The sequence below is a fragment of the Aspergillus ibericus genome, assembly GCF_003184845.1.
Source record: "Aspergillus ibericus CBS 121593 unplaced genomic scaffold BO80scaffold_31, whole genome shotgun sequence".
NCBI classification, from domain to species: domain Eukaryota; kingdom Fungi; phylum Ascomycota; class Eurotiomycetes; order Eurotiales; family Aspergillaceae; genus Aspergillus; species Aspergillus ibericus.
This window is the reverse complement of record NW_020292129.1, coordinates 146,022-162,154: the sequence shown is the minus strand read 5'-3', so window position 1 is coordinate 162,154 and position 16,133 is coordinate 146,022. Positions and strand designations below refer to the sequence as shown.

Below are 16,133 nucleotides of genomic sequence, written 5' to 3'. Positions count from 1 at the left end.
GAGGAAACCGGCGTAACAGGAACCTCCCTCCATGGTAGTATTCACTGCCTCCATTCTTTCATTCGCACGGGTGAATCCGTGCTTTCACTGCTCATATCTCGACTGGTTCCTGTCCTTTTGTTCACTCAGGTCTCATCTTCTCTTCCATCTTTCCCCTCTCACTCTCCCTCCTTTACCAACATGTCCAACACACCGTCTCCCCAGTAGCCTACTAAGACAGCATTACAAGCACGATGCAGGACTCCACGGACACCATCAACACTATCAATGACCTCCCCCTTCGTCCTGCCAAGCCTGAAGATGCTACTGACGCTCAGCAGTCGGAGCAGGGGAAACCAGGCTCTGCTACACCTCAGTCACCCGAGGAGCAACAAGCCCAGGACCCAGTTATGCCGGTGGAATTAGGTGAGCCCAAAAAGAAGAAACGAAGCAAGCCTCGCCCCAAGAGTAAGCGTGGAAAGGTGAGCATCTCAAGAATCAGACACGACGAAGCCACTGACTGGCGCAGAACAAGCCCACCGGTTTCGAAGAGTACTACGTCGACGCCCCCATAACCCCCCAGGAGTTCGAGAACGAGAGGCAGATTTACGATGTGTAGGTACCCCTTCACTGTTCAATTAGTCAACGCTGACTGACATGTACATAGCTCCCGACCTCTACTCTTGTAAGTGACACCGGCATGTGGATGCGTGGTCCATACTGACTCGCTCAGTCGACTAGAGGATGCTCTCCTACGCTACCAGAAGAACCGTCGTCTTGAGTCGGACAGAAGAGTGGTCTTTCTGAAGTATCTGGCATATGGGGGTGTGGATATTGGTCAGAAGATGTTCGGGGGCGTGGACGGTCGTGACCTCCAGGCAATGGACAGCGAGCAGATCCTCCAAGCTAGAGCGCTAGCCAGCATCAAAAAGGACAAGTCGAACCTTGCCGTCGATTTCGATGCCGTTGTGCGCGGCTTTCTGTAAGGATCCAACCACCGGTGAGATGGAGTCAACTGACAACTGCAGGACGTCCTTCTTCCCATACTACTTCAATCCCGAAACTGAAGACATGGTCAAGCTGGCAACAGTCACCATCCGAAATTTCCTGTCCTACCTGCTCTATCATGACGTGTGTCCGGAGTACAATGAGAACATTGACCAGGCCAGGACATCGTGCGACATAGCTGCAAAGGAGTTATGGAAGAACCAGCAGTTCATGGCCAAAGGCCCCGGCGATTTTAATACAGCCTGTTCCATGCTTTTTGGCGGCGACCTCTACAATGCATGCGCGTTTGGCCATGACTGGAAACCTTCGAAGGATGATTCGCCCGGCATGACGAACGAGGCGGCCCGCAAAATCGTAAAGTTCGCCCTTGCGTGTGCAGGTGAAGACGCACAAACCCTCAGATATTTGGAAGTGGACAAGCAAAATCAGCTGGGCGCAAGGCGCATTGAGGACATAGACGGATTTGAGATCACTGCCGTGCACCCTCCCGATCAAGTCGTCTGCAGCTTGTACGATGCGCAAGCCCCTGATCTTAATGCCGTGGGAAAGCTGTTGGCCAAGGCTTACCGGGATCCCGGGCAGCCGCCTTATGACCGAAGTCCGGAGGAGGATATGATAGGATTTCCGGAGCTAGAGTTCGAATTTTTCCTGGAGGGGAGTCTGCTCCAGTACTGCTACCCGGGGATGAAAGTGATTACTCCGGTGTGGGAAATGAGCTGCGGTTTCTATTACTTCGAGGATGTGAACCGGGCGTATTGTTCTACCTATACCGTCCTGGACAACGACCTGATGCTTGGATGGAAGAAGCCAAGTGATTTGACTGGATCGCAGGATGATACGAATGATGATGGCGACGACTCCTCGGTCACCTTGTGAGCGCTTCCAGAACACTACTGGGTAGGTTTAGAAGCTCTTCGTAGGTGACCCTCAGTCTGGCTGTTACATTTACGAAAACATGGCCCTAGCGTATTTGATTTTACAGATAGTCCACACAATGTTATTCTATTCAGACATGTATTCGTTACGCATCACTACCGCTCAGGGTTTCAGAAGCGACTTGCCGGTGGTCTTTCTACCCTCTAGATCCGTGTGAGCCTGGGCCACCTCCTCTAAGGGGTAGACCTTGTGAATCTTAGCCTTGAGCTTGTTCGACAGGAGAAGCGAGAACAGCTCGTTGACGTAGTACTCAAACTCCTCGCGCGTCTCAATGTAGCCAAAGAGCTGAGGCCGGGCCACCTTGACACACTTGGGGGAGAGCTTCCTATAGAAGAAAATGGATCAGCCCGGTTTTCATCCCACCATCAATCTTGAACTTACTGCAGAGGCAAAGGAGGCACCGGGCCACTGGCATTGCCAAACCAAACGATGGTACCCTTGCGCTTAACGCACTCCAAGCTTCCCTCCCAGGTATCCTTGCCGACCGAGTCAAAGACCACATCTACACCCTGACCACCAGTGATCTCCTTGACCTTCTTCATCCAGTCCTTGCCTTCCTCACTGCGGTAATCAATCACCACATCAGCCCCTAGACTCCTGGCCAGCTCGCACTTCTCCGGCCCACCAGCCGTACCGATGACCTTTGCGCCGATGGACTTGAGCACCTGCGTCATGAGGGTACCAGCCCCGCCAGCCGCAGCATGCAACAGCACCCATTCATCCTTCTGCACGGCGTACGTCTCCTTGGCCAGAGTGATGACCGTCAACCCACTCAGGAACGAAGCCATCAGGTCCTCATCCGTGATTCCCTCGGGGATCTTGACCGTCTTGGCCATGGGAACAGCCGTGTACTCGGCGTAACCGCCGGTGCTGAGCCAGGCGACACGATCGCCGACCTGGAAGTTGTAGGGGTTGTGGCCAGAACCCAGCGCAACAACAGTACCGGCGCCTTCGCGGCCCAAGATTTCGGGCTTCGCAGAAGCGTAGAGACCGGTACGGAAGTAGGTGTCGATGTAGTTGATGCCGGAGATGTTGTTCTTTACGAGCACTTGGCCCTCCTTAGGGGTGGGGACCGGGTGGTCGGACTTGAACTCGAGGACCTCGGGGCCGCCGAGCTGCTCGACCTGGACGGCCTTCATGGTCTGGGGGATGGACATGGTGGTGAGAGTGCGGATGGGAGATGGGTTGGGACGGAGATGGGAGGTGATCGCGGCGAGACGAATTGCCGGGGACGACAGTGTTGAAGTAATGGTAGCAGAGGATCGGACCAGACGAGGGAAGACGCGATGGAGGGGCATTGATGGGGAAATGAGGGGTGGGCAGCCGGTGGGTTAAGTATATCCTCGGGCGGGGTGAAGTTCACAACGGCTATGAATTACAAAGCTCGACGGCTTTTCGCTCTGGATTTGCCGAAAGTGGACCGCAACTGAGGCAATTTGTACCGGTTCTGGAGCTTGATCCCAGCTCTTCCAGCTCCCGCAGTTTTGCATTCTTCTTCAATTGTTCTTGCGGTTGCGGATGTCGGGGTGCGGGTAGCGGATACGCTCTGACACTGGCACTACAGATGATACTGTACCTTTTTTGCTTGCTTCGAGCAAATCATCCTGATCTCGTCCATCTTCTCTGCTCGTTATCTCCATGCTCTCATCCATGGAGATGGCCCCGTCTTTATCCGACGGAGTGACGCCATCGGCAGGGCGTCCGAACCGTCGGAAGGCTGACTAAAGCCGTGGTTCCGCCGCCGACGGACCGATCCGTGCACAGCTGAGTCATGGGCACAACTGCTGCATAGATCATGAATGCATAACTCCCGATCGGGCAATGCGTTCAGGTCGCTCGCTGCCTTCATCCTCTCTTCATCCCCTCATTCACACCACCCATGGAGTCACTGCGAACAACATCACAATGCATGTCCAATTCAGCCAGACAACTCAAGGGTGCTGGTCACCGCCTCACGCTGCATATTGCCACCCATTGCTCTCCTCACCGTCTTTCCCACTGATGTCATCGCAGCTTCAAGTCCAACAATGAATCCCATCATTGGAAGCCACTTCCCAGCAACCCAGCGTCATCGGGCCAGGGAGATGCATCTCATCCCAAAGGTGGCACCAGTAGTCGACGACGCCCAATGCCGGGGTGGCCCGGGTGCTCCTCGACGGAGGCTGTGTGGCTTTGCCAGAGCCTTGTCAGCTCTCTGACTGTCGTGCCTGTCGTGTTTAGGCCAACCGCTATCAACGCCAATGCCTCGAAGTGGCGCCTTTCCCGCAGACTAATTCTCTTTTGCTCTCCCGGGCGTGCCATTGGCACTTAGTCGGTCGACGGAGGCGGGGATAGCGAATTGAGTGCCAGCAAGCCCAGCACAAGTTGTCCCACCGCTGACAGCGGCACTTGACCTCACCTGCATAGAGTCCAAGTGGGTTTCATCTTTGTCGTCTCCTGTTGACATGGCCTCAGCAGAACCATTCGTTCCCAACGCTTGACGTCTGGCCACGATCGTCGCGTTTCAGGGCTGAAGGATTGATTCGTTGCCGGTTAACGCCCAATGGTCTGAGCCCAGGCCCTGATAGGGCCCCCATCCCCAGAAAGGCGCTGCCCGACCAGGTTCCCATTGGGATGTGTTTACTTTATATAGCCTCTCGAGAAATCTCTTCGTTCTGCCCCGTTCTTAGGGTGTGTACATCAGAAACTAACCTTACTGTCGCTTAATACTTAAATCTAGCCGCTCCCAAAGGATTCCCGGACCGTCTGACGCTTCCATCTGCAAGTTGATTGACTGTTTTTTGTTCCATCTGGACCATTCCCGTGCCAATTGCTGTTTGCCGGCGCTTTTGCTATTTTTGCTCCTTTCGAGACCGTTCTCGAGTGAGTCCGACGCGACGGATATATGATGCCAACTGCCAGGAAAGTGTTTCTGATCCACCGTGCCACCGCAGGATAGCCCTCAGGACCGATACTTCCACAGGAGCTTTGCTTTTCATTGCTAAAAGTTCTTTTTCTCTGTTTCTATTACCATGTATCTTACCTCCAAGATGAGCTTGCGCTGGCGCAAGCAGACCCACTGGCCCCCTTCGCCATGTGTGGAAGACGAAGTTGTGTCGCTCTCCCGCGAACTACACGGATTGTCCCAGCTGGGGGATATGCCCGGACTCGAAGGGGTTTGCTCCCGAGGAACCGTCGACCAATACCCACTGCTTGTGGATGTGCTTTCTTACTCATTTTCCGAGACGACCGTCGTCTATGAGGACGTCCACCGTGACAGCAGCCCGGATGACAACGTAGGGCCGCCAACCCCGGTGGATGAGAAACAGGACCCGATGCTCTACATCGTCGAGGATGACCAAGCAGTCCCGTTGTCTGCTCCCCTTACGATTCGAGGGAAGTCCCATGACCCATCTAGCAAGCCAGCTGTGAAGTCGAACCCTACCACCCGAGGCCGGCCCAGAGCAGATACCAGTGCCCAGAGAGACAGCCCCAAGAAGGACACGGCCCAGAGTTCCCGGAATGCCTCGAGATCCTCTAACCTACGTACCCCTGCCGTCACCCAAAGCAAGCCGACTCCATCCTTGCCCAAGCGATCGGGGAGCGTGAAGCATGGCCGCTCCGCTGACGCCCTTGCCTCCAAATCCGGCTACCAGTCCGACTCGGCGGCAGTCAAGAGCAAGCGTGAAACGCCGGACAAACCTGCCCTGCCTTCAACAGAGAAGAAAGCTTCCACCGGACTTAGCGTGGCAGAAAGACTGGAAGAGAAGATCCGTCAGAGACAACTTCGTGCATCCAAGGAGGGCTCCGATGCCCAGAAGACCGCTGGCTCGTCTGCTACCCAATCCAGTGCCCCGGTTGAGCGTCCCGCGGAGCCACCCGTGGCACCTACAGATACTGCAGCCCAGCGAACTGCTCCAGAAACCCGTCCCAGTTCCACATCGACGCCAAAGGAACCTCCTAAGGAGCCGGCTACTGACCACCAGGCGGACGCACATGAGCCACCCTCATCCACTGCAGCTCCGGCACCGCAACTCCCACCACGCCCGCTCTTGGCCAGGTCGGCCGCCCGATCGATCTCGAGCGACCAGGGACAATCATCCGCCCAGCTGCCAGCTCGACGGGCCGTATCTTTCCTAGATGACGTGCCAAAGAGATCCTCGTCGCTCCCAAGGACTCCCGAAGATATTCCCGAGCCACCATTGCTGCCACGTCGACGGAGCTCATCCCAGGATGCTGTCCGTCAACCATCGCCCAAGCCGCAGTTCTTCCTTGCCCCCTGCCCCAGGTCGATTCCCGTCGCCGGGTACCAGGACTGGCACACAGTCAAGGGACTACCCCACTTGGCCATCTGTCCGTCATGCCTGAAGCAGATGCGCAAGTCGGAGTTCCGTGACCTGTTCATCCTGGCCAATCCCCGGCCTCGCGGAGAAATGGTCCGCTGCTCAATGAGCGAGCCCTGGACACGGCTGGCATGGATGCAAACGCTCAAGAAGCAGCTGGACAGCCTCGAATTGCTGCATCAAATCACACGGCCCGCCCTCAGCAGCAAGCCGTGCCCAGGCCGCACCATCACCGACCAGCACTGGTACCGGATCGTGGACCCAGAGACAAACTTGTACCTCCCGCAGTTCAACGTGTGCTCGGCCTGCGTGCGGAACCTACGGGTCCTGATGCCACAACACCGGGAAACATTCAAACGGTGCTCGATTAAGCAGGAACGAGCCTGCGACTTTGTGACGGACAGCCCGCGGTTCGTCCGGTACATCGACTGTCTGGACATGGCAGCGAACCGCGCCGACCAGGAACACGCCCTCCGGCCGGACGTGACCGAGTTCCTCTCCTACGCACGGCGCAAGGTAGTGCTGCGGGATTGTCGGCGGGACCGACCCATCCTCAGCACATGGCACTACATGCCGCAGCTGCCAGAGCTCACGGTGTGCGAGGACTGCTACGACGACGTGATCTGGCCGCTGGTCAAGCGCAGACAGCCCATCGCGCGCAAGTTCTCGACCACGATGCGGCTGCTCCCAGGCGACGGGCCATCCCAGTGCCGGGAGGCGAGCTGCCAGCTCTACTCGCCGCGCATGCGGGCCAAGCTCCTGGAGGCGGTGCAGCAGAACGACCTGACGTACCTGAAACAGGTCGCGCTGCGTCGTCGCGACGCGGAGCAGCGGTACCGGGATCGGGAGGAGGAGCTCCTGGTTGACGCGAGCCGGGGATACGATGTGGCGGCGGAGATGCGACGCAACGTGGAGGAGTGGAAGCGCAGCGAGTAGGACCGGGATATTGGTGTATTTGTCCGTTTGATTTGTATCTATTATGTACATGGTCAGGAACCCGCCTGTATGCTATTAGTGTTATATCATGTACATCATCCACATCATCCACATCATCCACATACTCAACCCACCACCTCCCCTATCCTACCTCCTTCACCCCCTGCCGCAGCAGCAGCAGCAGCAGCAGCCTTAGCAGCCTCCATGGCCTCCCCCACCGAAACAACCCTATACCCCCGTCCCCTTAAAACCCGCAACACCCGATCCAACACCTCCACCGTCCATCCCCTCCGATCATGCAAAACCACAATACTCCCCTCCCTACTCAACCCCCCCACATGCCAAACATTCAACCCGACCCACCCAATCTGCGCATCATGCGGATACACACTCCCCAATACAATCCGATACCCCAATTCCTGCACCATCTCCCTCATCCACCCCGTAAACACGCCCGAGCCTGGCCGAAACCATTTCCCTTTCCTTTCCACATTCGCGGACTTGTATATCTCCTTGATGGTATTATCGATGGCGGTGATCTCGGTGCGTAAGGTGGTGGGGGAGAGTTTGAAAGAGGGCTCGTCGTGCATGGCGTGGTTGCCGAGTTCCATGCCGTTTTGGACGAGGGTGGTGAGGAGGGGAGTGGTTTGGGGGGTGATTTGGTTGCCGATGAGGAAGAAGGTGGCTGTGCTGGTGTGGGTGAGGAGGGTTTGGAGGAGGAGGGGCGTGTAGGGTGAGGGGGCGTCGTCGAGGGTTAGGGCTATTAGTTTGGGGTTGTGCGGAGAGGGATTGGGGGGGAAGGGGAGCGTCCAGAGGGTGTCGGGGTAACGGGTTGCGAGGTAGTTGATTAGGGAGATTGGGGGGCGGTAGATTAGGTAGCAGGGGGTGAGGATTAGGAGGAGGAGAAGGAGCAGGGTGAGGAGGAGCATGGTTAGGCGACGGCGGCGGCGGAGGTGGTGGGAGCGGGGGTTGTTGGTGTTGGTGTTGGTGTGGCTGCGGAGGAGAGTTGTGAGGAGGGTGATGGGTGTCGCGAGGAGGCGGAGTGGGAGGAGGAGGAGCGTGGTTGGGTGGAGGCGTGGCATTGCCTAGTTTTCTTTGGTGTGGTTGTGAAGCTGAGGTGTTGGTGTTGGTGTCCCGGTTCGGAGGTGGTGGTTGTGTGATGTCTTTCGTGTGGTGTAGTCGTTGTGGTAGATGAAGTAAAGATAGGTGGCGCTAGCGAGCAGCTGTCTTTGCTCAGTCCATGATGAGCTGTGTCTGCATGGAGAGAGGAGGATGGGAGTAGTAGAGGTGAATTGTTGAAAGGAGGTGGAACTTGGATGTGGAGCGGAGCGGAGGTATGCATGGCTGGCCATGTTCCTAAGGTGTCACGGCCAACATGCTCGGCTTCAATATCAGCCAACCTATTTTACAATATTTTGCAGTTCTAGACTGATGTAAGGAGCCTGCTTGGCCATCATCTGGCCAGATATACTGTCTCGTAGTAACTTATATTTGAGTACCAAGTATCGCATCGGAATCTGAACCATCACTCCAAACTCCATTGCAAGTATACATCACCCCACTAATCCCACCACCTCTCCTGGCCATTTCTTCCCCCATACAATCGCCCGGCCTGGAACTCGTCCTCCAACTGGAGCCAGCACCCGGATCTTGCCCTTCTCGCCGTCCACGTCCGCCACATACAGGAATCCCATGATGCTGGCGTCGCGCACATCCGCTGGGCTGGCCGTCGGCCCCGCATGCGTGATGGCTAACAAGGAATTGGCCAGCCCAGCCGGTGCCGGCGCTGTGAGCTTCTTCAATGGCACGGTTGACGCCCCCGCCGGCGACACTGTCTCCTTCACCGCGCCAGCAATGCCAGGCAGCGTCGGAGCAGCCGGGCTCTCCTCCTTCTGTGGAGTCTGGTCCACATCGTTGCTGCCACCAGGAAGGAATGCATCACCAGCACCAAGTTGCGACGGGTCGTACTCGTCTTCGTCATCATCCAGAGACGCAATCGTATAGTTGTAGATCGACAAAGCCGCGAAGTCCAGCTGTTGCGCATGCGGCGACAGCGTGACGTTCGTCGTCGATGACGCCGACAGCGAAAGCGCCGCCGATGCTGTCGAAGGGATCGGGTTACCGAAGAAGTAGGTCCGGATCTGCGACTCGTTCACAGCCTTCATAAACGCCGCATCGCGGTCCACACATCCCCCAGACTTTGACAGCTTGATCACCGAAATGCGCTCATCTGATGCTGCCGCCGACGCACTCGCCGTAGGCTTGTTATCAAAGTTCTTCATCATGATGCTATACAGCCGCTCCGAGCCAATCACCAGGATCGTCGTAACTGTGCCATCGTCAGCAAATCCTCAAGCACAACCCCATCCCAAATGTAAACCTACTCGCAAATTCCGTCACAATATGTTTGATCAACTCCACATTCCCAGCCTTACTCTGACTCAAGATTCCCGGCGTATCAACAATAATTCCCGTCTCCCGGGCATCCTCATCCTCCGCCATCCTCCCGGTCACCGACAGCGCCAACCTCGACACAATCGACTTATACACCGACCCATCCGCCTCGAGCGGGTTCTGCATCGGATAGAAATACACCAACGGCAACTTGACCGGCACGGCACTCGGCCCCGACATAGGACTGCTTCCCCAGCCCTCCTCCACATCAATCATCGTACGAAACGCCGTCGCCGTCAATGTACCCGGCACACTGAGCATCCCCTCCGTCGGATCCAAATTGACCACCAACGGCTGCCGTCCAATCTTCGTCGCATAGGCGGTCAAAATCTTCGTCAAGCTGGTCTTCCCCGCATCCTCCGGTCCCAGGATCAACACCCGCGGACCATCCTTCCCCGTCGCCTTAGCTTCCTGTCGTAGAGTCTCCAGCGCAAAATGCACGTTCGCGTATTCAATCATCGGCGTTTCTTCGGCCACGTATTCGCTCTGACACCCGCCCGCACCGAGTCCGCGGGCTGTCGCCCCATTCGCACCCCCCGGGGCGAGGCCGTCCAGCGTCAGGATAGTCTCCCCGGCGCTGACTTCCAGTGTGCATCCATGCCAGGTGTAGATGGCGGCTTTGGTACCAGAGAAGGTGTAGGTTTGCGAGGGGGCTAGTTCGGTGCCGAAGAGTTCTGCGGTTCCGGCTAGAAGCTAGTTCTCCAGGTGGGAGGAATGTAAGTCGTTCTGGTCTTTGTAGTCGTAGAAAGGGAGGTGAGGGCTTCGCTCACCTTTACACGGACGGTCGTGCCAAAGGCGACTTCGAACCGCCACTCGGAGCCCTTGGAGAGACTGATCTGGGATGGCGGGGCAGGGGCGAACTCGCGGTCCCCGGAGGGTTGGGTGAGGTCTAGACCAGGGAGAGACATGGCATCGCCGATTGAGAAGAATGCGACGGGGTTAAGGGAAGAAGAGAATTAAAGGTGTCGCTGATGGAGTTCTGGTGAAGCTCCGGGCGAGAGGCGGAGAAATGACGATGTTTAGCCTGTTTGCAGGGCGGAACGGCCCCGACTCCAAACAAAGAACTACAACACCACTACGGAGTACAAGGAAATCAAAGGATTCTGCGTGTGCCATCATCTGCAATTCTACCTAACAATAATAACTCCGAGCAGTCCAGTCAAACCATCCGATTGCATCACGACTCCAGGGTACACCCCGGACCAAATGGTGTAGAAACGGAAAAAAAACCACATTATAGAGGCGTATATCAGGTATCCAGGAGCAAATAAGAAACTGTAGATAATGAATGAAAAGAACCCAAGGCTTCTCTCGATCGCCAGGACCTCACCGGCCAATCCCCCGTGCGAGGCACATCACTTGCAACCAAATGGCATCATTAGTAAAGGAATATGCGGGCCAATACGATACATCAAGAATCACTTGGTTAGGACTTTGGGGTCGCGATGCGCACGGGTGGATTGGCCAAAGCTTGGACTCGGAAGTTTTCCAGGGTAGGGAGCAGATTGTGAACGGAGAACAGCTTCAGCTGCCTCTTCGTAGAGTTCGTTCAAGACCATGATGTTCAAGATACGGGAATTTCTGAAGGGTGACATGGCGGAATCGTCCATTGGTTGATGGACGGAAGGGGGCCAATATGGCAAACAATCACAGCAATCTGCCCTCGAGTAGTGATCAAAGCGTTTAGAAGAAATAAGGAATCGACGCACTGGAAGGGAGTTAGCAATGTCGACGGAGGATCTGGCATGCAAGACTTACGCAAGTGCAAAGGCAGCTGTGACGCCAACCAGAGCACGGTTCCGCACTCGTTCCTGTTTCAGCTTCTCTTCCAAAACCTTGGCTCTCTTCACACGGAGGGTCTTCGTCTCCTCGTCCTCCTCCTCATCTTCGTCGTCGCTGAGCACCTCCGTCTTGCGCTTCTTGGCCGCCTTCGCCGACGACGGCTCTTCCGTTTCAGTCTGGAGCTTGACAGCCTCCTGGACCATCTCCTTCGCTTTGGCGATCATCTGTTCAGTCTCGGCGGCAGAGGGTGCCTCGGGAAGGGTGATCGGCATCTCAACAGACACAGTGGTCTGAGTAGTCTTCAGGTCGTCAACGGATTCGGCATTGGTCTCGACGTCGACCTTGACCTTCTCTTCTTCCTCGCCCTCCTCCTTTTCTTCTTTCTCGGGCTCCTCCGACGGCTGCACACGGGCGGCTATCTTCCTCGACTTGGATGCGGACGCCGATTTCTTCGGGCTAGGAGCCGGCTTCTCGTCGCCATCAACTTCGACGCTCTGGTGAACGGTTTCGGTGACCGATTCTGTTTCCGCTGTGGAAGCCGTCAGGTCTAGGGAAGACTGAAGGCTGGCGTTGGCTGCACTGGTCGCCGCAGCGTTAGCCTCCTTCATGGCCCGGGTTTGGCGGGGCTTGCGCGGAGAGCTAAGCTTCTTGCTCGGAGAGGCGGACCGTCCCCTTCTCAGACGCGTCGAGGATGCGGTGAGTATGGCGGGAGCTTCAATGGGCGGCAAGTCGAATCGAGGAGGTGGGGTGATCTGCTTCTTCGCAGATGATGGACTTTGGACGATGTCAGTGGGGTCGAGCAAGGCCCTGACCCAGTCGTACATCTGGTACTCCTTTGCTAGCTCAAGGGCTAAGGCGCGCGTCAGAACAACAATTAACTGTCAATGATTGAATTCATTGCGCTTACCGAGCAGAGGCGAAATCCAAACATTGCCAGCGATCTCGTCTTCACTGGTCTCAGTCCGGGACTTCAAATATTCCCGCTCGGACCGTTCTTCATCGAGCTTGGCCCAGGGAAAGGCAATCTTAAACATTCCAGTCGCACTGACAAATCCATCCTTGCTGCGTCTCTAATAAACAGTGAAAGAGCTCGGGTCAACGAACTATTCTACCCATCCCTTGGTTTCGAGACGCTTGGGGACGCGACTTACCATCAAAAAGTATGTTTCGGGATGTTGCTGAGGCGAGTGTGATGGGAATATCTCAGATCCCTTGAGATCCCTGGGCAGCGGCGCGCGCAAGTGGGCATACTCGAAAGGACCGAGGTTCTCCGGCTTGGTCGCATTCGAAGTGCCAACCTGGGTGGGTTTCACAGCGAGGTTTGTCTTTCCCAGACGACGGCGCGACAGAAGTTCATCATCTGAGATCGCAACGAAGGTGAAGCCATGTTAGCCTGGCGCAGGCCTTGGTGGAGGTCGAAACCGGCACGTCACGATCGAGCCTGAGCTCGGGCGCTAGCTGGAATCACAACTTACAAGCTGGAGCCACATCCGTCAGGATGAGGGGATTGTTTTTCTTCGGCAGAGAGCGCACCATGATGGCTAAGCAGCGTCGCCGGAAACGTCAATTCAAGATTCGAGGGGAATAGGTCGAAAGTGGTGATGGAGAAAAGATGCGTCGCCAAAACGGCGGCCACGTTGCAGGCGCGTCGGTCGGCGCTCTTTAAAGGTCGCGAAGTCAAAACGGCACCACTTCTGGGCGCGCTGGTATAAAGACACCGCGGTTGAATCAGGCGGACGATGTACAGGGACGGTCAGACAAAGCCGCGACGACCCAGATGATAATGGAATGGAATCAAGTCGCCGTTCGATAAGCGGACAAGGCAAGTAGGGGAGGAAAATAGTCAAGGAATGGAAGCAAATTGGGGCGGGCGATTGCTCCCACCGTGACCGGCTGTGACCGTCTGATTCCCCCCACGGTACCGCGCTACTGTGGCACCACCATGACTTCAAACCAATCATCGTGTTTGTTTTGGGTGGGGTCAAGCCAAAGTAGCAAGTATCTGCGCAGCCGGTCTATCCCCCGGTATCCATTGTGACGTGTTTGGTCCATCAGAGTATCGCTGCCTTGGGGCCTAAACAGCCGGTTGTCCCCGTGACGACTCCATCCCAACTCGGTATTTATTATGATTTTCTGTCTGGCGCTGCATGTGCCTCAGCGCCATCTACACAGTTCCGGGCCGGTTAAGTCTCAGAGGGTCTCTCTCGCAGTATCTAGTCAATATAAGGCCCCCAACATTCAGCTCTACGACCCTGTTTTGGGTACCTGCAGGTCCGTATGTACATGCGTCGGATGCTTCCAGTCGGACGCTTCGGGTACTGTTGTGGTGCATCGGTCCCTCTCACACTCGATCGAAACATCCAATGCACTGCAAAGAATGGGATGAAACAATCCCTACGCAGTATGCTAGTCCTCTTGCCTGTATCTTCAGCGCGTGCAATTGGTGCAGCCCACATCAATTTCCTGCCACCGTAGACAAGTCAGACGCGATCTTGACCGACTCGTCTGCTCCATTTTATGGCACCCCCAGTATAACCATGGTTCGCTCTCCTCTCGAGCACACTAATCAAGGACAGGAACTGAGAGGAAGGCTGGAAGATGTCTCTCGCTGTACCAGGCATACCAAGGAGTCGCAATTGATGGGACAACCATCAACCAGAAAGTGACTGCGAAGTGCTCGATGGCCACCGGATGGAGAGGAATTCGGTTTAGTGATTTACCAAGCACTCGATAGGGTACTCGATAGATCCGAACTAGTACTATGGACATGATCTAATGCCCCAATACCAAGTGGGATTCCACGGAGTCTGCCGGAAACTCACCTCGGTCAGTCGAGTTGAGTAGTAGACACTCCATAGTCCATAGGGCGCGGTGGACCTCCGGCTTCATATATCTCCCTACCTAGCGTGGCCACCACTCGTCTTATCGCGCAGTCCAGAAGCCCAAGAAGCCCACCCCAAGTCGGACTGTAATTGTATGGACTCTTCTCCATTCTAAATATACCCATTGCGTGGCCTGTTCCATGGACGCCCTGGATCCCCTTAATCTTCGGCGGGCAAGGCGATGGTCTGGCCCATTTGGCCCTCCACCGCCTTTCCCCCCACTTGTACTTTAGTCGACTACTTCCACTCCAAAAACATCCCAAAACAATTCTCTCCTCAGCAAGTCTCCAGGATTTCTACCCTCTGGTGTGTGCTGCTTCAGGTTCCCCCTCTCTTTCCGACCAAATCTAATCCCTCCACTAGCCCGTACCCCCCGGTTCGCGAGCCACAGCATCAGCATCTCCTCTCCCTCCCCCCTGTCTCCAAATCCCCCCACTACCAACATGCCCGAGCACGAAGACGACCTCGTTGCCTCCCAGACCGAGGGTTTCAAGGTCGGAGAGAAGAAGACCATCGAAGAGTACACAAACCTCGGTATGTGGTATCTCCGCTGCCCGCCCACCCGCTGGGATTCCCACGGTAGTAGCCTCGTGGCAGCCGGCAAGCAAGCAGCGGCCCCGCCCCTTGCTTGCTGCCCGGTCCCGTTAAGCATATCTACATCGCAGGCATTCTGGCTACTGCAGGATTGACTGGACTGCTCCGTACCTTTAAAGCGATAACCCTTCTACATACCCCCTAATTCTAACTCTCCACCGCCCCACAGATAAGAACGATGAGTCCCTTAACCGCTGGAAGGCCAGCCTGGGTATCAGCACCGGAGCTCCCATTGGCGACCCCAACGATCCCAGAAAGTGCATCATCAAGTCCCTTGCCCTGGAGGTGGAGGGACGGTCTGATGTTGTGATTGACCTGTCTGCTCCTGGCGCGGTCGACACCCTCAAGGACAAGCCCTTTACGATCAAGGAGGGCGCCACCTTCCACATCAAGGTTGTCTTCCAGGTCAACCATGAGGTTCTGAGCGGCCTCAAGTACCTGCAGGTTGTCAAGCGTAAGGGTATCAGAGTTGGCAAGGATGAGGAGATGCTGGTAAGTTTGGTTCTTTTCGATACTACCCACCACGTGGTCAGTCGCTTACTTGCCTATAGGGAAGTTACGCCCCCAACACCACCGACAAGCCCGTCTACGAGAAGAAGTGTAAGTTCTATGCACCTTTTATTCCAATTGAATAAAACCAGATAAATTATTCTAACACACATTCAGTCAATGCCGAGGAAGCCCCCTCGGGCATGATCGCTCGTGGCCACTACAACGCCGTGTCCAAGTTCGTCGACGACGACAACCACACTCACCTTCAGTTCGAGTGGTCCTTCGACATTGCCAAGGACTGGTAGATCTAGATAGTCGGACTGGCTCTGCTTTCTGGCTTCCCGCCACCTCCCAATCTCGCGCGCTCTCTCTTTCTCATATATGAAACTATGAACTACTCACCTATATCATTTCGCATGAGCAGCATATTACTACTTCTACTTCCACTTTCTTCGCAGTTATACTAGCGTTGGACCCGCGTGTTGTTCGTTCTCGAATTCTAATTGTTTGATTCGCACACCTTTCCCTGCGTTCATTGTCTGCTAGGATTCTTGATAAATGGATTTATCTGGGTTGCAGCCATTGCTTTCCATTGACCATACATAGATCTGTCCTACCCCAAATCCTACCTCAATAACGATTTATATAACCCCGTATATACAAAACACTATCTGTTCCTCAGGCACTCCCCAAAATCAAAGAAAACGAACTACCAACCGGAAGATTAACCGGGCCCGAACCCAGGAAA

General features: G+C 55.6%; 7 protein-coding genes across 7 annotated transcripts; 3 read left to right on the top strand and 4 right to left on the bottom strand.

The window, feature by feature from the left end:
- BO80DRAFT_143151 (uncharacterized protein) lies at positions 1-2,272 on the top strand. Its single transcript, XM_025713712.1, has 5 exons — positions 1-461; positions 509-594; positions 647-664; positions 713-961; positions 1,008-2,272. The coding sequence occupies exons 1-5, from the start codon at positions 234-236 to the stop codon at positions 1,861-1,863; spliced, it is 1,437 nt and encodes a 478-aa protein (XP_025573359.1). The 5' UTR covers positions 1-233; the 3' UTR covers positions 1,864-2,272.
- BO80DRAFT_360081 (quinone oxidoreductase family protein) lies at positions 2,026-3,080 on the bottom strand (the record flags this gene model as incomplete). The annotated part of the gene is made up of 2 exons (XM_025715954.1): positions 2,026-2,248; positions 2,305-3,080. The coding sequence occupies 2 exons, from the start codon at positions 3,078-3,080 to the stop codon at positions 2,026-2,028; spliced, it is 999 nt and encodes a 332-aa protein (XP_025573358.1).
- Positions 3,081-4,952: 1,872 nt separating this feature from the next.
- BO80DRAFT_495094 (uncharacterized protein) lies at positions 4,953-7,291 on the top strand (the record flags this gene model as incomplete). The annotated part of the gene is made up of 3 exons (XM_025723925.1): positions 4,953-5,012; positions 5,052-5,117; positions 5,148-7,291. The coding sequence occupies 3 exons, from the start codon at positions 4,953-4,955 to the stop codon at positions 7,179-7,181; spliced, it is 2,160 nt and encodes a 719-aa protein (XP_025573357.1). The 3' UTR covers positions 7,182-7,291.
- On the bottom strand, positions 7,245-8,380 carry BO80DRAFT_143130 (chitin deacetylase CDA4). Its single transcript, XM_025713711.1, has one exon. It carries the CDS (start codon positions 8,261-8,263, stop codon positions 7,307-7,309), a length of 957 nt encoding a protein of 318 aa, XP_025573356.1. The 5' UTR covers positions 8,264-8,380; the 3' UTR covers positions 7,245-7,306.
- A 242-nt stretch (positions 8,381-8,622) lies between these two features.
- On the bottom strand, positions 8,623-10,644 carry BO80DRAFT_386168 (cleavage polyadenylation factor subunit CLP1). The gene is made up of 3 exons (XM_025717010.1): positions 10,406-10,644; positions 9,566-10,328; positions 8,623-9,510 (listed from the first exon to the last, which is right to left on the bottom strand). Exons 1-3 carry the CDS (start codon positions 10,541-10,543, stop codon positions 8,735-8,737), a joined length of 1,677 nt encoding a protein of 558 aa, XP_025573355.1. The 5' UTR covers positions 10,544-10,644; the 3' UTR covers positions 8,623-8,734.
- Positions 10,645-11,318: 674 nt separating this feature from the next.
- BO80DRAFT_360117 (KilA-N domain-containing protein) lies at positions 11,319-12,953 on the bottom strand (the record flags this gene model as incomplete). The annotated part of the gene is made up of 5 exons (XM_025715955.1): positions 11,319-11,343; positions 11,394-12,267; positions 12,325-12,487; positions 12,569-12,777; positions 12,893-12,953. The coding sequence occupies 5 exons, from the start codon at positions 12,951-12,953 to the stop codon at positions 11,319-11,321; spliced, it is 1,332 nt and encodes a 443-aa protein (XP_025573354.1).
- A 1,692-nt stretch (positions 12,954-14,645) lies between these two features.
- Positions 14,646-16,059, top strand: BO80DRAFT_466477 (rho GDP-dissociation inhibitor). Its single transcript, XM_025722789.1, has 4 exons — positions 14,646-14,833; positions 15,063-15,385; positions 15,445-15,493; positions 15,560-16,059. Exons 1-4 carry the CDS (start codon positions 14,743-14,745, stop codon positions 15,688-15,690), a joined length of 594 nt encoding a protein of 197 aa, XP_025573353.1. The 5' UTR covers positions 14,646-14,742; the 3' UTR covers positions 15,691-16,059.
- The last annotated feature ends 74 nt before the right edge of the window (positions 16,060-16,133 follow it).